The following is a 21,989-nucleotide window of genomic DNA, read 5'->3' as shown; positions in this document are numbered from 1 at the left end:
AATGATATTATGCGGCACCTTTACTTTAATTGATTCAATATATTTTCGATGTCTCACGTTCTAATTATCTCTTGTTTCGAAGCAGCTAAAAATTACACAATCCCCTAAGAGAAAACAATTTACCTGCCTGCAGTGCTGCCTGCTAAACCTAAAGTGCACCCCCTCACTCCGCCATTCCAGAAGAAAAATAGCTTGTGGTTTGTTACGCTGCCGTTTCCAGAATAGATCATGGTAGACTTTGATTCGCCAGAAAACCAGAGGACCTATGTCCTCAAGTCACCCATGTAAGTTTGTATCCATTCATATAATCTGCGAGGCTACATTTGCAATGATTTAATCGCTTTGAGTTCATCTCTCTCCTCTCAATTTAGCTTCCCCTGGCATTTGGTGTCCTACTTGCCCCTTTCGTTCTCTCCTTTAAACTAATAGCTCTTTTAATATTTATATGTATTTTAACAATTTATAACATACGCTACAGGCCCTGGACAAGCTTAATCCGGCCCTGGGAGGCAAGGAGGAGTGTACAAGCGAGTCACAGAGGGAGCAGTCTCTACGGGAAGACAGAGAAGGGAGGAGAGAGGAAGATATGTCTGGTGGTCAGATAATGCAGTAGGTGACTAAAATGGTGGAGGATGATATGGGCAGAGATGATTTACTATGATGTTGCCTGGACTTCAGGAACTGAGTTACAGAGAAAGATTAAATAGGTTAGGACTTTATTCCCTATAGCATAGAAGAATGAAGGGAGATTTGATAGAGGTATTTCAAATTATGAGGGGATTAGAGAAAATGTAGATAGGCTTCTTCCACTGAAGGTAGGTTAGATACAATCCAGAGGGCATGAGTTAAAATGAAAGGGGCAAGGTTAAGGGGGAACATCTTCACACAGAGTGTAGTGGGAGTGTGGAATGAGCTGCCAGCTGCAGTGGTGAAAGCAGGCTCAATTTTAACATTTAAGAAGAATTTTGACAGGTTCATGGATGGGAGAGGTGTGGAGGGCTATGGGTGCAGGTTAGTGGGACTAAGCTAAAATAAAAAATGGTTTGGCACAGACTGGAAGGGCTGAAGGAGCTTGTTTGTTTTGTAATGTTCTATGGTTGGATGTGGAGGCTAGGGGGGTGTGGGAGGGGGTGGCAAGTGAGAACAAGGGGAATTCTGTCTTCACTACAGGTAATGGAGGATATGTGGGTGAGGGCCAAGTTGATGCTAGTAGGAGGGAAGCCATGTTTTTGAAGGACATCCGAGATTATTGAAACATGAAAGTCTGCAGACGCTGTGATTGTATTAAAAACACTGGAGGAACTCAGCCAGTCTTTCAACATCATACGAGACAAAGATATATTGCCGACATTTCGGGCCTGAGCCCTTCTTCAACAAATAAGCAGAGTGATCAAAAAATAGGAAATCTCAGAATAAAGAGCGCTGGTTAGGGGAGGAAACCAGACTAACAAAGGGTGATTGGATATACAGAAATAAGAGGGAGAAGTGAGAATTTGTTATGTCTGTGCAAAAGGAGAAAGGGAAAAGGGAGATAAACAGAGCTGGGGGAAGGCAGTGAGGGTAGGAGGGCGTTTAACAAAAGCCCTTGGGCTTTTAATTAATATTAATTAATATTAATGCCATCTGGTTGGAGGTGCTGTTCCTCCAATTTGCAGTTGGTCTCAGTCTGGCAGTTCATGAGTTCATGACATGTTAGCAAGGGAACTGAAATGGATGGTCACTGGGAGATTCACACTGTCCCAGCAAAGTGCTGAGGTGCTCAACAAAGCGATCTCCCAGTCTGTGCCCACCTCTCTGACCAAGAGGAGAACACAGCCAGAGCAAATTCACAAATGAAATGGAAGGACTGTTTGGGCAGCCAAATTTTGGTGAGGGAGGTGGTGTGGGCGTAAGTGGAGCATCTCCACCGGTCACAGGGCTAGTTACCAAGGGACAATTGGAAAGAAGGAGAAATAGACAAGAGAGTCACGGAGGAAGCGGTCGGTCTCTGCATAAAGCTGAGAGGGGAATGTGTGTCTAGTGGTGGGATCACGCAGTAGGTAGCAGAAATGGCAGAGAAGGATGTGTGGGATGGTAGATGAGGATGAGGAATCCTATTCTTGTTGTGCGTAGGGGTGAAAGAGGCCAGAGCAGATAGGTGGGTAATAGAGGATATGCGGGTGAGCGTGGAGTTGATGGTGATAGAGGGAAAGTCATATTGTTTGAAGGAGGGCATCTCGGATGACCTGGCATGGAAGTCCTCATCCAGGGTGCAGATATGATGGAAAAACTGAGAGAATGGATTATAATCCTGACAGAGGACAGGGCGAGAAGAGGTGTAGTCGATGTAGCTGTGGGAGTTGGTGGGTTCGTAGAAAATATCTGTCAAGCGCTTGTCTCCCAAGATGGAGACAGAGAGATCAAGGAAAGTGAGAGTGTTGCTTCGCAATGGACCGAGTGAATTTGGATTTTGTGTGGAAGTTGGCAGCAAAATGGATAACATCGACAGGCATACGATGGATGCATGAGGCAGCACCAAAGCACTCATCAATGTAACAGTGAAAGAGTTGAGGAGTTCTGTCTGTGTAGGCTTATAGCATGGATTGCTCCACGTAGTCAACAAAATGGTAGGCATAACTGCGGCCCATGTAGGGACCCCTGGTTACCCTTTTGATTTACAGAAAGAAGGATGAATCAAAGGAGAAGTTACTGAGGGTGACGACGTTCTGCCAGCTGGAGGGTGGTGGCGAAGGGGGGACTTGTTTGTTCTGTTATAATGATTGAATGTCCAAATGAATCCCACGTGAGTAAATTGGATTAGACATTGGATTTGCAAAAGAACCCAGAGAGTGGTAGTAGAGAATTGTCTCTCTGACTGGAAACCTGTGATTAGTGGTGTGCCTCAGGGATCAGTGCTGTCGTTTGTCATCAACATCAACCATTTGGTAAATTGAATCAGCAAGTATGCAGTGGACAGGAAACTTTACAGTGGGATTTGGACCAGCTGGAAAAATGGGCTGCAAAATGGCAATTGGAATTTAATGCAAACAAGTGTGAGATACTGCACTTCAGGAAGACATTGCTGGATAGAATTTGTCTGGCAAAGGGTAGGGCACAGTGGAGTGCAATAAAACAGAGATCTGAGACTGCAGATTTATAATTCATTGAAAGTGGTGTCACATGTAGATTGGGTCATGAATAAAGTTTTTGGCACATGGCCCTTTAGAAATCAAAGTATTGAGACCAGGATTTGAAGTGTCATGAAGAAGTTGTACAAGGCACTGGTGAGGCCAAATTTAGAATACTGTGTGCAGTTTTGGTCTCCTACCTACAGGAAAGATAGTCACTAAGATTGAAGGCATGCAGAGAGCATTTAAAAAGATGTTGCCGAGACTTGAAACTGAGTTGTTTGAATAGGCTTGGACAGTGGTTCTCAACTTTTTTCTTTCCACTCACGTACCACTGAAAACCACTGTTTTAATCATATCTAATTGACTCATTATGTGCAGTTTCATAACTCCAAAGGAAATGGGCCAATGACAATTTTTCTCAAGCAAAATATTTCAGTAACAAACAGGTCCAGAACAGTGATTCTCAACCTTCCCTTCCCGCTCATATACCACCTTAAGTAATCCCTTACTAATCACAGAGCACCGATGGCATAGAGATGACTTAAAGTGGCATGTGAGTGGAAAGAAAAAGATTGCAACCACTGGTGGAGCATTGGAGAATGAGAGGAGATTCAATGGAAGCATACAAAATTATGAAGGGTATAGATAAGGGAGAAGCATTCTTTTTTCCCCCCACAGAAGAAACAGAAGATATGGATTAAAGATGAAGGGTGAAAGGTTTAAGCAGAACATTGGGGGGGTGGGGGGGGGGGGACTTCTTCCATCAGTGAGTTGCGAAAGTGTATAACGAGCTGCCAGTGGAAGTGGTGGATGCAGGATTGAATTCAACATTTAAGAGAAATTTAGATAAGAACATGGATCTGAGGGGTATGAAGGTCTTTGGTCTGGGTGCACATCTATGGGCTAGGCAAAAAAAGTTACTCAGCACAGACTAATGGCCAAAAGAGCTTGTTTCAGTACAGTATTATTCAATTATTCTAAAGCAACTGTTCTTACCTGAACACAGCTAATAATGGTGCATAAACAGAGTCCCCATCATAAACGTACAAGTGGTCCCAGCTGCACTCTGTCGCAAAGTGAATGAATCGAAGCCGCAATATAGTGTTTGGCCTAGGTACAAAAACAAATTCAAGTCAAAATGGTCTCAATTTATAAATATTTGAAAACTCACCCACAGAATTTCACACTGGCACAATGAACATCAAGATACAATACTGAACAATAAGCACTTAGATACAATACTGAATGATAAAGATTTAAAAGGAACAATGGCATACTCAGCAGCTCAAAATGAGAATCCCAAGGATGTGTTGCCTAGTTAGGAAATAACATCAAGGGTGCTGGAGAGAAACTTGAAAATTAATGTTGGAACAGATAGTTAAAAAAAAAACAGATAGCTCAAAGAATATCGTGGGCTGGGGTCAAACTTCAAAATCTTAAATGTTGAGGATTCAGTGGAGAAGTGGTAGCTATCAGTAGTCAGAGCCCTGTACCATAGATGCAAGTTCAAATCCCAATTAATAAATCTCATATTCAAACTGATCTCAAGAACAATGACAATTCTGGATTGCCACAAAACAACCATCTGGCTCATTCTTCTGAGAAAGAAATCTGCTATCATTACCGGGCCTGACCTGCATGCAACCTCAGAGTCGATTGCAAAGTGATCCCGCTATTCAGCAACAATTAATTATAATTATAATTAAAACAATTCATTATAATTATAATTAAAATTCTGCATGCCAAACTGCATGAGTTTTTCAAGCTCTGCTGGGACCAAGGAAAGCTGCCTCAGGACCTTCGTGATGCCATCATCATCACCCTGTACAAAAACAAAGGCGAGAAATCAGACTGCTCACACTACAGGGGAATCTCGCTGCTCTCCATTGCATGCAAAATCTTTGCTAGGATTCTCCTAAATAGAATAATACCTAGTGTCGCTGAGAATGTTCTCCCAGAATCACAGTGCGGCTTTCGCGCAGACAGAGGAACTACTGACATGGTCCTTGCCCTCAGACAGCTCCAAGAAAAGTGCAGAGAACCTTTGTTGACCTCACCAAAGCCTTCGACACCGTGAATAGGAAAGGGCTTTGGCAAATACTAGAGCGCCTCGGATGCCCCCCCAAGTTCCTCAACATGGTTATCCAACTGCACGAAAACCAACAAGGTCGAGTCAGATACAGCAATGAGCTCTCTGTACCCTTCTCCATTAATAATGGCGTGAAGCAAGGCTGCGTCCTCGCACCAACCCTCTTTTCAATTATAAGCAATAAACCAACTTTGGATGAAGTATCCACATTCTTGAATGAAACAAAATGTCCAAACCATGTGTGAACTGGCTTTGTCGAATGCTGTGTAATGTTCCCTCTCGTGAAACATGGCACCATTTTGGCACAAGAAGAAACTGTACCTAGAGAACAGGCTCCACTTTAAACAGGATGGAAGGGATAACGAGTTAAGCTGCAAATGTTTTCAAATAGCCACGGGCAGGGGAAGGGGGTTAGGAGGAAAACTTACAAGAAACTTTCAAAGCCTAAATAGAAACAATGCACAAAAGACACAAGCAAGAATAAGAGGACACTGATGGCAAGAAAGCAAATACAGTTACAGATCAGGAGGTTTCAAGATTGTTAACAGTATTTCCTCTCATTCCATGATTAAAATTGTGTTAAACTGTCTATAAAACAAGGCACGTGTCTATAATCAAATGGGAAAGATGGAGGCACTTACTTTGGGAGGAATCATACATTACAGGGATTTCAGAGATCTTACTACTGAGAAATCAGTACTGGGAATAAAATATTGCTGCATGTATTAAGAGAGGTAAAAAAAGAGAAGCAGGAGTAATGGCATTCAATTCTTTCCTGAAGGCCACAATGGATTCAATTTCCACTACAAATACAGGCAGTGCATTACAAATCTGACCACCTCTCTTATTTTTCATCTGATAGTGTAGCACTTTTACAAGTTTAAATCTAATCCTTGGTTCCACATTGGAATCTTCACCTTTGAAAAATGTTATTGGTTTCTCTATATATAAAAATGCTTCCAAAATCCTTCTGGTAGGGTGATGACATGTAAACCATCAGATTCTTTTTTGAGTTCTTCACCACGAATGGAGGTTCATGAAATGAAGGGCAGATAAGGTAAATAGGCACAGTTCTTCCCCCCCACCCCACCAGAGTAGGTGGAGGGCATGGTGGGCCGAAGGGCCCACATCAAGTCCAATTTCACTTGACAATTTGTCAATATCTTGTCAGAGATTTTACTGTTCATTAACCCACGGGAGATGTGTACACGCTCTTCTCATATTATCCTCTATATGTCATTCTTTATTGCAAGAGATATGTTATCCCAAGAGGCAATGATAAAGTCTATGGCTATCTTGACACCCTCCACTGCACGGCATCAGGAAACATCAGCATTATGTCCCAATCCTGTTCCCCCGACCTGGAACATCTGGCGATCAAGTGCCGAGGGAGTTCACCGCCATCATCCTGGTTGCAGTATATAACATCGGGCTAGCAATGGAGTGACTGAGCACTGTGCTTTAGCAGCCACAAAATAGCACGTCCTGATGCCTTCCCAATCATTGTTTGGGACATCAATCAGGCCGACCTTAAGAAGTCTCCAATGAAATAACACCAATACGTCAACTGCTAAACCAGAGAGGCCAACACATTCGATCACTGGTACACCACCATGAAGAATGCCTACTCACCCATTGTACAACCACTCTTTGGCAAGTCTGATCACCTGGCTGTATTTCTGCTCCCGCGTACAAGCAGAGTCTGAGGACTAAAGCACCAGTGGAAAAGACAGCAAAAGGCATAGTTGAGGGAGACAGGAGCACCTGTAGGATTGTTTTGAATAGGGGTAATGGTCCATGTTCAAGGACTCACCCTCAGGCCTGAATGAACACGCAACATCGACTTCAAGTCCTGGGTGGACAAGTGTGTGCCCACGCGCCCATACTGGGAGTTTTCCCCAACCAGAAGTCTTAATGAATCAGAACATTTGCAACCTGCTGAGGGCAAGATCAAAGATATTTAAGGCCAGTGATCCAGATCTCTGCAAGAAGTCCAGGTATGACCTGCAGAAGGCAATCTCTGTAACAAAGAGGCAATGCTGGAGGAAGTTCGCGGTTGATACACGCCAGCTGTGGCAGGGAATGCAGACCATTACATCCTAAAAAGTGAGGGAGGGCAAGCACCATAGGTGGCTGTGATCTTCATCAGCTAATGATCTGCATGAACACTTTTGATGCCCGCTTTAAGGAGAACTTAACAGTGCCTACTAGAATCCCAGCAAAGGCAAAATCCCAGCAGAGGCTGAGGATCCTTTCATATCTCTCTCTGAAGCTGACATCAGAACATCAAGAAGGTGAGCCCATGATGACAAGAAACTGAAAATCTGTCCCACCAACTAACTTAACTGGAGGGTTCATAGACATTTTCAATCATTCACTGCTGCAGTTGGGAGTTCCCACCTGCTTCAAAAGGGCATCAATCGTCCCAGAGCCCAAGAAGATCAGAGTGAGCTGCCTCAACGACTATCACCTGGTAGCTAGCACTAACATCTACAGGGATGAAATGCTCTGAGAGGTAGATTGTGGCCAGAATGAACATGTCCCCAAGTAAAGAATTGCACCACTCCAATTTGCCTACTGTCTCTACTCACCTAAAAAACAGCAACCAATTTATACGGCTGCGCTTTATTGACTACAGCTCAGCCTTCAATACCATTATTCCCTCAGTGCTGGTCAACAAGCTCCAAACCCTGAGCCTCTGCACCTCCCTCAGCAAATGGATCCTTGACTTCCTCATCAGAAGACCACAGTCAGTACGAATTGGAAACAACGTCTCCTCCTCAATGACGATCAACATAGGCGCACCTCAAGGATGTGTGCTTATCCCATTGCTCTACTCACTCTACACCTATGACTGTATGGCTAGGCAAAATTTGAATGCTATCTACAAATTTGGCTAAATTACAGATGGCAATGAAGATGAGTAGAGGAGGGAGCTGGATCAGCCGGTCAAGTGGTGTCACACCAACAACCTTGCATTCAATATTAGCAAAACCAAGATGATTGTGGATTCGGGAGGAAATCAGGAGAGCATGAACCAGTTCTCAGTGAGGGGTAAGCAGTGGGGAGGGTCAAGAACTTCACATTTCTGGGTGTCAACACCTCCGAGGATCTGTCCTGGAGCCTCCATGTTAATGCAATCACCAGTGGCTATTGTCAGTGAAGAATTTGAGAAGAAACGGCATGTCACCGAAGACTCTCGAAAATATCTACAGGTGTCCCAGGGAGAGCATTCTGGCTAGTTTCATCACAGTCTAGTACAGAAGTGCCAATGCTCAGGACATGAGGGTTGCTAATTTGGCCTGTGTCATCACAGGCACCAGATTTCACTCCATCGAGGACATCTACAAGAAGCGGTATCTTAAGAAAGCAGCCTCTATCCTCAAGGACCCCACCGAGGCCATGCCCTCTTCACTCTAAAAAGGTACAGGAGCCTGAAGATGAGACTAAGTGGCACAAAGAACAGTCTCTTCCCCTCTACCATCAATTCTTGAATAAACAATGAATGACAGACAGTGCCTTTGACTTTTTACTGCATTATTTTTATTTGTTTTGTAAGATGGTTAATAATGTCCTGTGTTCCTTCTTATCACGCTCAAAATGACATCACATCAGTGGGCGGGATCACAGCTGACACTGACTGGGCAGGAGCCGGAGGGTGCTCAGAGCCACATCCTGTGCAGCTGTGTCCTTCAGGTGGCCAGCATTGCTCTTTAAATGCTGCCACCTGAACAGCAATTTAAAGGGTCACTTCTGCTTCTTCAAGCGCATTCTTAGTGTAGAATGCACCTGAAAAAGCCTACAGTGTGTATAGGAGATAAATATGTTTAACCAATGTTTCAGGCCTGGGGCCTTCTTCAAGGTATAAGCAAAAAGCAGGAAAGTGCCTGAATTAAAAGAAAGGGCAGGGGGAGGAGTACAGACCAACAGACCAAAGGTGTTAATTGGATATGGAGAAGAGGCCAGAAGAGAGGAAAAGGTGAGAATGTTTGGCTGCCTTGAAACCTGGAGTTTTCTTGTTCCTCAAGATGAAAAAGGCACAAATGCATCCTCTTCCAAAAGAGCTTTGATTCATCCACATTATCCTCGATTTCGATGAGTAATAAATTAACTCAATAATTTGTTTGATTTCCTTCGGAAATGTTTCTATCAATATCTGTATTTATTGCTTACTCCACAACCTGAATTGTATGCTTCCTGAAACTTTAAAAGCAGCAATTAATTGCTTTCTTAAGGGAGCATTTGGGACCGTCTACAGCCCTGCCTGTGAGAAGTGACATGGAGATTCTAATTCGAAAAAGGAATATGCATAAGCTCATCCCTATGATGCATCTCCTATTCCAAAATTAGGGTCTGAAGCCATGCTTACACAAGTCGAGGGAAAAGTCGAGATAAATTTAGACACAGCAATCCTCGAGCGGTGTAGGTCAGACTTGTTAACCTGGCAGCAGTTATTAATGCCAGGTAATACAATTTCCTGCATTAACTGTACCTCACACCACAAAAATTACATAAATATAAATCAGAAATTTCAGAAGTGAGTTTGAGCTGTGGTGTCGAGATTGGAACCTTTATCCAATTTAAACTGGCTGTTTCTGGGAGGATTCTGAAAAAAAATTGCAAAGGTGGATTTTCCCCACAGGATCTGGAATTGTATTAGGGTATGGGAGGGAGGGGAAAAAACTGACTCTATATGTTATATATGATTGTTGAAAGAGATGGTGTGGTTTGTTTGGATTGATACGAGTCTTTGAAAATCAAAATTAAATATTCCAAAAAAAGCAATAATTGCTGGCCATGAATGGAAAAGCACTTTTCGTCATCCTCCTAATGCTCTTTCAAGACTTACCAGAAGAGTCGCATTTGTCCAGGATATTCATCAAACTCAAAAGCACAAGGCTTTCATTTTGATTTTCCAATCACATTCTTAATCCTTTTTGCATTCTCAACATAATATACTGTGTAGCTAATTGCTACAAGCTATGGCTCTGCGGAGCCTACAGCATAGGAGAAGTTATAGATGCAAGCAGGTTAGCCCAGAAAGAACACGCTGTTCCCAGAAAGAATGATACAAACCCAGCTGAGTGGGGTGAACACACTGAGCTTTATTGGGCTCACAGCCCTGCTTTTATTCTCAAGGTGAGGGGCGTGTTTGTGATCTGTTTTCCCTGATAGGCCAGTTAAGTTCTTTTGGTTGTGGCCAATTCGAGGGCAACGCTGCGGGCCTCGTGCAGCCTGCTGGATCGTCGCGTTCGTCCTTCATTTTGTGAGGCCCCATGGCGGAGCTGCGACAGGCCACCACAATACATTATTATACACAATGCATTTCCAGGGTTAAAAATTAGGGCGTTAACTTTTATATTTTTCACATTACCCTATTCACTCTATCGGGATGACAAGCTTTAACAAATTGTTGATGTCGGAGTTTAGAAACAGTTACTTTTTGATTATTGTAGAAGTTTAGAAACGGTTACTATTTTAATGGAACTTAGAAACAATTATAGAAGGTAGAAAAAGCAAGGAAATAGCTAAAATGTTCTTTGTGTAAAATGGCGCATGAAAAAGTAGAGACAAGATAACAGAGGAATTTAAGCAGATATAGAAATATGCACGTACACACAAAGGGGTTGTTTAATAGGGGGTGGGGAAAGGAGGTGTGAGTACGGGATAGGAGAAAGTCGGAGTCAGTCAAGAGTCAGGCGAATAGGGAAAAGTGCCAAACCAATCCAAGAAGGATAAATGTAAGAAAAATGTAAGGGGAGGTGAATTGAAAAATGTATAAAAACAAAGAAGCTTCCCGCCCTCAGTGTACTTTCCCGAGGTAGGGGGAGAGTACCCAACCTTGCAATGTGGTAAATGTAAATAAATGATCTTTGTTCTCAACTTTTGTCTCGAGCATATTTTGTGAACGTGAACGCACTTCTCACAGTTGATGTCTGCCAAATGTTTACCATTTCCACTTCTGTGGATTCCATTCCACCAGGCGCTCTCGTTTTCTCCCACCCGGGTGGTATGAGCTTGTAGGATAAATTTTTTTTAGTTAGAAATTCACACCAAAACAAAAATTCTGCCAGTGGTCTACTCAAGCTCACGAACTATTCCCCAAAACCACCGTGGGTTTGTAAAAGTTGGCCTGCAATAACAAAAGGAATAATTAAAGTGGTCTGTGGATGAAAAAAAGTTGAGAACCACAGTCTTAGAGGATGTACAGTGTAGCAACAGTAATTTACCCAGTTTACACACAATTACAGAATACCCTCATTCATTTATTTCAGCATAAAATGGAGTCGACTCTATTTATTCCCTTCAGACATTACACTGAATTCTTCATCTCCCCAAACACCACCCAGCCAAACCTCTCTGATGTTTTCACTGGTTCACCACCACACAGATGATCTTGACACCCTCACTCTCCTCCCCCTGCATCTGAGATCCATCCCACTTCTCCAGCTTTCTTAACTAAACCCTTCAGAAACATGATCAGCAGTGATCAGCACTGGTCCAGACGCGGATAAGTGTGCGTCCGTGACAACTCCCACCCCCATTCAGCCTCCGAGCCACGCAAGGAGACAATTGGTCAGACTTGTCCTGCTACGTAACGACCTGTCCAGCTCGACCTCATAGGATACTGCAAGGCAGGCGATGTACGTTCCGACTGTCAGGGGTGGTGTCGGTTGCCAATTAAGTATGAGACCAGACAACTAAATAAGTTTGATGATTCCTACAAACCATAGAGTAATGCGGCCTCAATAACCTCAAAACAAAGTTACATCAGGAGGAAGAACAAAATATATCACATTGAGGGAAACTTGTATTAAACCATGTTTCACTTCAATATTTGTCAGGGAGGCAAATGGAGGGCACCACATTGGACAATGAGATGAGAAATAACTTTAAATGAATTTAAAGGAGAAAAATGGAACAAAACCCTATATAAACACAATTCAAACACAAAACAAGATAAACTTCCCAGCCCAGATAAATTGCGTCTACACGTTTTAAGAGAATATAGGGAAGAGGTGGCAGATACATTACAACATTTGTTAGGAAAAGTTGCAGTTACAAAGGACAGGTAAAAATAAATATTTTTCAACATCAGAGAATTGGCAATGGTCCACACCCATACTTTGTAGCCCAGACCACGAAGCTTTGGGAGAAACAGTGGACCTGCGCAGGGGCCTCGCCCCAAGCTGTGAGATACTGAAGACAACCTCACAGTAATCAAGCATCAGGACCACCACGATTCATGACAGAGCTGGGTGCCGAACAGAGCTCCCAAAGGGCACGAGAGGGGGGGGGAGCATCTAAATCATATTGGGGTGGCACGGTTAGCTTAGCACTGTCACAGTGCCAGTGTCTGGGGTTCAAATCCATGTTATCTTTACGTTTATACATTCTCCCTGTGTCTGCATGGGTTTTCTCCGGGAATACCAGTTTCTTCCCACCTTTCAAAACGTGCCAGGGGTTCTAGGTCAATTGGGATTTGGGCGGCACAGGCTCATGGGCCGAAAGGGCCTGTTACCGTGCTGCATATCTGAATTTGAAATATATCAAGGGTTCAGAAACAGGCATCAAACTTGGGTTCACCACTGGAACAGACAAGTTATGTGGCTGAAAGAGGTTATGGGAGCGCCAGGAAGCAGCAGCATTGAAAGTGGTGGCGAGATCCATTGTCACTCAATATCTTGGAGGGGATTCTTTTGCTTCTCTTTCTCTTCTTAGTAGGGGCACTGGATTAGTAGCACCTTCTATGTTATGTGCCTTTATGGGCAAACAAAAGCAAATGCATTTTCACAACAATAAAGGAATCTTGTTAGTTATCTTAAAGGAGCACCGTACATCTCCAGGAAATTATAGACCTTAATAGCAGGTAAGGCAAAATAATAGATCTGTTTGAAGAAAGGAAAAAAGCTTGGAAATTATGTTGAGTACCCAACATAAATTACACAACTAAAATTAAACTTAACCAACCCTTTTCAATTTTAAGAACAGTACCAGAGAGTATGAAAGATTAATGAATGATGTCAGAGAATATGGAATTAGTGCATAAGCAGAACAGATTGCTAATTGGTTTCGAGACCAAGCAGATATGGTAGCCATTCACAACAGATCAAAATGGCTAATGCTGTTCCACGAACATGACTGATGGCCAAATTTAATTTATCATTTAGAGCACGAGAAAAAAATTCTAAATTTGTGGATTAATCAAAATTTATCAGGGAGGGAAAGAAGATAAATATGCAGATATATTAAATTGCAGGGTTGCATTAATAAACTTTTAAAAAATTTTAATGGCGCTGCCACTGATGGTGCAGAGCTTCAGAGATCAAGGAGAGAAGACACAGCGTTCCTCTGCAGGGTTCTACCGTCCAGTCCAACTGCCGACTGCTTTATACGGCCTGTTAAAGGAGCAGACTGTGGTTTATTTTAAAATACTGCAACTACGGGTCTGGGCACAAAATGGCGGAGTCTTTGATTGGCAGTGGCCTTGAGATTGTAGACTCCAGGGAAGCAGAAAATCAGAAAACAGGAAGACCACTCTCCATTTGAGAAGGAGAAGCAAAGAAGACAAACCACATGACGGTGACCATAGCCGTGATCCAGTGTGGGGCTTTGTGGCTGAACACACAGGCGGTGGGCAGTTGGCAACTCGAGGCGAGGAACCCACGCAGGCTGCGGGCTGATGCGACTGCGGTCAAAGGATTCACACCAGGCTGCGGACTGCTGGAGACTGGCTGAAGTGGTATTAGGTATTGGAACTGGGATGCAAGAGGGTGCCAGCACACGCTTTGTTCTCACTGCTACCAATTAGGAAAGAGGTTTTGGTGCCACATGATTCACACCACCAGGTTCAGGAACAGCTGCTACCCCTCCACCATCAGACTCCTCAATAATAAACTCAATCAGGGACTCTTACTTTTGCACTCTGTATTGTACGGTTTTTTACATTTCTTTACTTGTTTAGATATGTACATGTGTACAATTTTTACACTATCAATAAGTGGTAATTCCGCTTTGCTTGCAGGATAAAGAAACTCAGGGTTGTACTTGATGGCATGCACGTACTCTTGACAATAAACCTGAAATAAAATAATCTTGAATCTTGAAACTGATGTCACGGCCGAATTTATAAAGTGAGATGAAACTCTGGCCATGAATAAATGGGTGCCCATGTAGTGCCCTGGTCTGGAGGATGATCGTGGAGGAGGTAGAGTACTGACACCAATCCGCACTAACTGCAAGCTGTGGGATAAAAAGCCGTAAATCTAATTGGCCATTTTGCATTCACCACGAGATATATTATCCTCTTCCTTCTTTCAGCTTTCCAAAGAGATCACCCTGTCACTCTCTGATCCACCATTCCATTTTCACCAAGTGTTTGAATTTATAAAACGCTTCCCCATGAAACCATAGGGAATGCAACTCCTGCCCATTTCACGCTTCCTTTACCACCATCTATTGATGCATCAATTAACTTGCACTTCTCCCACTGCACTCAATGGCCACAATGCCGTCTTTTGTACATCAGACAAACCAAATTCAGATTGTGAGACCAATTTGGAGAACACCTCCAATCTTCATCTTACTCAAATTCTCCACTCCATTCTCTGATGGTTCCCTAAAGGTGTCAACTTAACCTTGCGAACATCACAGCAATCAGAACTTAAATGTTGAATTTCATATTTTTGCGTTATCTATTTTCCTCTCTTTGCACGATGTGTCGACACCTTTCTGCTTCAATTAGTTTTATGCCTTATTTTCTCCAGGCATTTTAAAATAATGCTCATTGCAATAGTTTTGAGCTGCATTATGTCAGACCTTTCTTCCATTCTCTCACCTCTGCAACTTCAAACGCACTTGTCATTTCACTCTTCCAGTTCCAATGCAGTACTCTGAACCCAAAAATTCCTTTTTATCCTCCCTACTGATGCAGTCTGATCTGCTCAGGACATTTGATATTTTATTTTTTCAAGACTGGACAGCTTATTTAGCAATAAACATAGTGAACAACCATCGAGTTTCAATTTATTTAAATTTTCTAGTTTTCCATTTCCTCTGCCAAAATTGACAGACAATTTAGAGATACAGCACAGTAACAGACCTATCGGCCCATGAGCCTGCGCCACTCAATTACACATGACCAATTAACTTATTAATCACAGTTTAACCAGATTAGAAGGGTCAAAGGGCTTGTTTCTGTGCTGCAATGTTCTATGGTTCAATGGTTCTTGGAGTAAATGCTGAGCCAGTGAAAGCTGTGAGGTCCAGAGCCACCATCTCTGTTCAGGGGTCTCAATCCTCAGCCTCAATGCTGAACCAGACATGCTATGATCTGAACAACACTAGTATTCTGCTGGCATTGGACGACTAGGCTTGTTTTAAAAAAAAAATCATCCAGCCATCACTGGGTCAATTACTTACTCCAGTTTCCTCAGTTCAAGCTTCTGACATACCAGAATGGAAGATTTAAGAAAGGGAGATGGTGGGCAATCATCCATCTGTCAGGTGATGACCCCTGCACTAAATGCATTAGGAAACAGCTTTGCTGCTGTTAATAGCCCATATCACTTCCTAGCACAGGTTCCAATCCAAATCCAAGGCTTCCTTTTCTTTGATCATCAGCTGACCACTAGGGAAAAAGTTTTCCGAGCTGCTCAAACACTTCCTTAATAGCTAGTATGACTGGAGAAACACAAATAGGACACCTCTGAGCTGATGACGACATTTGATACAGGTTCTATTATGGTAAAAACTCCCTTACACAATATAATTTTCATCTATGAAAGGAAAAGACAAATACTCACTGTCCCTCAATGAGCCATGTACATTTTGTTTTGTATTTGTAGTTTCCTGGTCCATCAGTAAGATATCCAAATTGTCCAGTTAATCTGAAAATTGAACAAAGTTTTGGTTATTGTAATCAAAAATTATTTTGTTGTTTTGATACTAATAAAATAAAGTCCTAAAATCTGGGCTGCTCGAGGATTTTGGATTCTCGGTAAGTACGATTAAAATTTAAGGAGAATAAAGAAGAGTGAGGAAGATTACCGTAGATTAAAAGGTGATTTAGGAAGGCTGGAGGTGTGGGCTGAGAAATGGCTGATGGAATTTAATACAGATAAGTGTGAGGTGTTACATTTTGGAAAGGCAAATTTAAATAGGTCATATACATTGAATGGTAGACAATTGAGGAGTGCAGAGCAACAAAGGGATTTAGGAGTGATGGTAAATAGTACCCTCAAGGCTGATACTCAGGTAGATGGTGTGGTGAAGAAGGCATTTGGAATGTTGGCCTTCATAAATCGGAGTATTGAATTCAAGAGTAGGGAGGTTATGATGAAATTGTACAAGGCATTGGTGAGGCCAAATTTGAAGTACTGTGTACAGTTTTGGTCACCAAATTATAGGAAAGATATAAACAAAATAGAGAGAGTGCAGAGAAGGTTCACGAGAATGTTGACAGGATTTCAAGGTTTGAGTTACAGGGAAAGGTTGTGCAGACTAGGGCTTTTTTCTCTGGAGCATAGAAGATTGAGGGGGAACTTGATAGAGGTGTTTAAGATTTTAAAAGGGACAGAGTAAATGTGCATAGACTTTTTCAATTAAGAGTGGGGGAGATTCAAACTAGAGGGCATGGTTTAAGATTGAAGGGGGAAAATTATAAGGAGAACATGAGGGGAAATTCCTTTACGCAAAGGGTGGTAGGGATGTGGAATAAGCTTCTGGCAGACGTGGTCGAGGTGGGATCACTGGTTACATTTAAGGAAAGACTGGATAGTTACATGGAGAGGAGAGGATGGAGGGGTATGGACCGAGTGCTGGTCAGTGGGACTAGGAGGGTGGGGATTTGTTACGGCATGGACTAGTAGGGCCGAACTGGCCTGTTCTGTGCTGTAAGTGGTTATATAGTTAGATGAACAGCTAAATTTTGATAGTTTATTGACAAAACATTTTTTCATATAATATACAAAGAAAAATAAATATTTATTCATTCATTTCCATGACTTCTGTGCATCACACAGCACTATAAAAAGTTTGAGAGTTTTTGAAAAGTCTGGATTCAAGGGTGGTCTAGATTTGCAGCATCCGGATTTTTGGACTTCTACTGTTGCTGCAGTTTGAGCTCCATTTAAATTAAAATACAGCCCAATTATGGTCATTCCTAACTGAGGTCAAGATCTTACAACTTTTTCCAAATCTACAGACACTCGGTGTCTTTGAAGGGACTCTCTGTTGCTTCTCTTTCTCTCTTACTAAAAAGGGCACCAGGCAACAATAATGGGAACTCTTTGTCTTTCTATGGCAGGCAGAAGGCAATTTCATGTCATATAACATATTCTGTATCATTACATGACAGTAAAGGAATCTTGAATATATTTTTAAAAATCTAATAATTGCACAATTTTTCACAGACTCTGAATAGGTGTTACACAATTCACAATTTCTCAATTCACATCTGCAGTCACAATATGCATGCTATCGCATACAGAATTTTTGCCCATAACCACAATTCCCCAAAGCTACCAAAGTGAATCATCAAGGTAAAATCAATTACAGAAAAAGCTTAAGCAGCAAAATGAGAAAATAATAGATGGTTGAACAGTTCGATTTAGTTTAAGTCAAGAGATTGAATGGAGCATCAAACTATACCGAAATTATTAGGCCAAATGGCCTATATAATCCTGTGCAAAAATACTGCGGTCGGGAGCAATACAAATGCTAGTTCTTGATATCATTTTATCTGGAAAATCATCCCAATAGTTTGAGCAACAAACAATCTGCTGGAGAAACACAGCTGATCAAGAAGAGTTTGTGAAAGAAATATTATTGAAATTTCGGTCAGGAGCTTTTCATCAAAGACTAAAGTAAAACATGGAAATCTGGAGAAACTTTGCTGGAGAAACTCAGCAGGTCAAACAAGATCCCTATGTAGCAAAGACAGAGATCTACAACTGACGCTTTGGACTTGAGCCCTTCATCAAGGAACTAAAGAGAATGTTGACAATTCTCCCATTGGTGATGCTTGACCCACTGATTTCCTCCAATCGATTGTTGCTCCAGATTTCAGCCTCTGCAGCCTCCATGTGACCCCAAGAGCTCAGTTTGATTCAGACCAGACAAGTGAGATCACTCGTGGCAAGTGGGTGACATTAAAACTACTGTCAACATCATTCGCAAAATAATGCTCAAAGTATTTTTTTTTAACTTTGATATACATCATGGTAACAGGCCCTTCCAGCCCACAAGCCTGTGCCATCTAATTGATCTTCATCCCCCGTACATTTTTTAAAGGGCGGAAGGAAACAGCCCACAGACACAGGGAGAATGGACAAACTCCTTGCAGACATCACTGGATTCGAACCTAAGTCGCTGGCACAGTAACAGTGTCCTGCTAATTGTACCTCCCAAACATCTGACAAATGATCATGCAAAATGGAGATAAAGTAGTAAGGGTAGTTACAATATGTCTAACCACACCATCCTTCTTCAACGCCTCTCTACAGTCCAGTTTTATTCACATGCAACTGAGGAGAAAACTGCAGATTCTGAAAATTGGAAATAAATAGAGAAAATGCTAGAAATACTCAGATCAGACTGAAAAAGAGACGAGAGGTCATTTCTCAGTTCATATGAAAAATCAAACTGGTTTTTTTAAGATCTCCAAAGGCATTGCTGGAACTGCTGAACATTTCCAGCATTTTCTCTTTTTATTATAAAAATTAAGCTAACATGTTACCTATCCAAACAAAGAATCATCTGCTCTCTTCAACGCCATTACTCACACCCCAGCCCTTCAAAGTTCCATTCTTAGCCTCCGCCCTACTTATCAGCTTAATATTGGAGCTCAACAATATTATCAAATTAAGCAGTATTAAACATGCGCTGAATAACCAGTTCTTGCTCACTGGCATCTCAGAAACTTTAGTCACCTCATTTTAAGTAGTTTGATTTTTGGAATCCATTGCACTCACTACATTTTATCTTCACTTGTACTTTATGGTCCTTCCACCATGTGCTAACAGCTAATGGTTCCAGCTTCTTGGCCATTCCCCTACCTCAACTGTCAAAAAGCCAAAGCTTGTCCATCCACAATGCAAATTTACCAGTTTCCCAAATTAATGTCCAAGTTAATGTAACAGCATGTTTAAATCCATTTAATCAGATGTCTACCTTGGCACAGAATGGAAACCATTCTAATCAGTCAAGTATGCCTTTCGTGACCAAGATTTTAAAAAATCATTTCCCTGTGCTCACCTTGAACTTGCTCCAATCTTTGACATTGTGTTTGAAGCAATCTAGACTCCAAAAGCACATCATTGTCTCCTGCCCCACAAAAGATCTATTCAGGGAAACCATTCCTTATGTAAATGGAATTCACTCAATCATGTTCCACAATTCAATAATATCACAGCTGATCTTTCATGTCATTCCAAAAATGTATTGATCTGTTTTAAGTGCAATGACGGAGCTTCTACTGTAGTCTGGGTTTGTGAATTCCAAAGATTAACCAACATCATAGTGAAGAAATATTTTCTTCCTATCAGTCCTGCAGAGCATAACCCTTAATTGAGGCTATGACACCGCCAATCCATCCTCAGTCCCACACTCATCATTCAGAGGAAAACATCCACACTATACCGACTCTGCAAGGAGAAACCTAGAAAATTAGGTGCACGAGTAGGCCATTTGGCCCTTCAAGCCTACACCGCCATTCAATATGATCGTGGCTGATCAGTACCCAGTTCCTGCCTTCTCCCCATACCCCCTGATCCCCTTAGCCACAAGGGTCAAATCTAACCTACTCTTAAATATTGACAAGGAACTGACCTCAACTACTTCCTGTGGCAAAGAAATTCACAGATCCACCACCTTCTGACAGAAAATTTTTTTCCTCATCTCAGTCCTAAAACATTTCACCTTATCCTTAAACTCTGACCCCCCCCACAGTTCTGGTTTTTCCCAACATTGGAGACAATCTATTTGCATTTAGTTTGTCTAAACACTTGAATTTTATATATTTCTGTAAGATCCCCCCTCATTCTACTAAATTCCAGAGTATACAAGCCTAGTCTATCCAACCTTTCTTCACATGCAAGTCCTTCCATCCCTGGTGTCAGTCTAGAAGTGTGCCACCACTGGCTTAGTTTTCCAAGGTCTAACCTCCTCAATCTCTCCTCATATGACAAACCTGCTCTCCTCAGAGCCAGCCCTTGAAACTCTCCTGCCAAGGCCATTACTCTGAACTTCCCTCCCAAAACCCCTCCATCTTTGTAGCCTCCAACAAATTTCTACCAGTAAACTCACTTCAAACGCTTGTTGAACTACTTCCTTTAACAAGCTGATCATCTGCACTGATATCCTGTGGTCTAGCATCATTTTGTTTGAGATAATTCTTATTTGAGAACTACATTGAGCACAAGGACACCAAAAAAAAAGTAAGACAAAGTTGCATGATGAATTCCAGGTCATGAAGATGAAAAAAAATAGAAAATTAATTTAAAGCACCATTTAAGGTGATTAATGTCAAACATTTTGGTTTCAGTTGTTTAGTAAAAAGAAACCAGGATGAAATTTTACAAAAATACTGAAATCCTAAATGCCACAGATCCGGTCTTGGCTTCTGATTTGGAGAAACACAGGTAGTTGTCCACTCATTTCCTGGATATTGAGAAATTGCTACTGATATAGACTAAGGACCAAACACAAAAGCGAGTCTCTCTTAACACGTTGACGATCACTGCTAAGGCATAAAGCTCGTTCCAGAAGCTTTATTAAAAAAAAGCAGGTCCAAACTACAATATACAGTTTAGTGCTAGCTCTGTGTTTCAGGTGCATCAAACAACATTTTTCGCTGAATAACATGAAAGTGAGTGCCCGATCCGGGCAGGAGCAAGGGGGAGACGGCGGCCCCGGCCTCGGTCGAGTGAGGCAGGCGGAGGCCCCGATCCGGGCAGAGAGTGGGAGGCGGCGGCCCCAGTCTGGGCACAGAGAGAGCAGCAGCGGCCCCGGCCCCGGTCCAGGCGAAGGGTAGACGGCGGCGGCCCCGATCCGGGCAGGAGCAAGGGGGAGACGGCGGACCCGGCCTCGGTCGAGTGAGGCAGGCGGAGGCCCCGATCCGGGCAGAGAGTGGGAGGCGGCGGCCCCAGTCCAGGCACAGGGTGATCTGCGGCGGCCTAGGCCCCGGTCCGGGCAGTATGGACCGACCTAAGAGGGGAGGCAGACCCCTCCAGCCCGGGTAAGAAACCTGCATAGGAGAAGGCCACTCCGATATAAAACCTACGACCCAAGGACCTCGCTGCCACGTCCCAGCTTGCTTGGCCACGGCACACGAACCATGGGTGTAAAGGGTGGGGCCAGTACTGCGCACACTGCACTCCACCTAAAAGCTCCTTTGCGCAGGCCCGAGGACATGTCCACATCCTCCCTCTCCACGTCCTCCCCCTCCACGTCCTCCCCCTCAAAAGATGCTCACAAACTCAAGCTAGCATGCTGGAACATCAGAACCATGCTAGACAAGGCTGACAGCCACCGACCTGAACGTCGGTCTGCCCTCATTGCACAAGAACTCCTCAGACTTGACATCGACATAGCCGCTCTCAGTGAAGTCCGCCTGGCAGATGTAGGCAGCCTCCAAGAACGCGGCGCGGGCTACACACTCTACTCGTCTGGCAAGCCTTCGGATGAACGACGCCTAGCTGGTGTAGGCTTCATGGTCAAGAGCTTCATTGCCTCCAAACTCGAAAACCTTCCGACAGGCCTCTCGGACCGAATCATGTCCATGCGACTCC

The 21,989-nt window shown here is 42.8% G+C and overlaps 1 protein-coding gene across 3 annotated transcripts in view; it reads right to left on the bottom strand.

Annotated features, from left to right (window-relative positions):
- The window catches only part of atrn (attractin), a 520,815-nt gene that overhangs the window by 459,152 nt on the left and 39,674 nt on the right, over window positions 1-21,989 (bottom strand). For all 3 annotated transcript variants that reach the window (XM_069923525.1, XM_069923527.1, XM_069923526.1), the window contains exons 2-3: window positions 16,005-16,088; window positions 4,107-4,220 (exon numbers count right to left, since the gene is read on the bottom strand). In XM_069923525.1, coding sequence (XP_069779626.1) covers window positions 4,107-4,220; window positions 16,005-16,088 — 198 coding nt within the window. The remainder of the gene's footprint in view (window positions 1-4,106; window positions 4,221-16,004; window positions 16,089-21,989) is intronic.

Source organism: Narcine bancroftii, chromosome 3 (genome assembly GCF_036971445.1).
Source record: "Narcine bancroftii isolate sNarBan1 chromosome 3, sNarBan1.hap1, whole genome shotgun sequence".
In the NCBI taxonomy this organism is placed as follows: domain Eukaryota; kingdom Metazoa; phylum Chordata; class Chondrichthyes; order Torpediniformes; family Narcinidae; genus Narcine; species Narcine bancroftii.
Note: the sequence above shows the minus strand (reverse complement) of the source record. Positions and strands in the feature narration are given on the sequence as shown.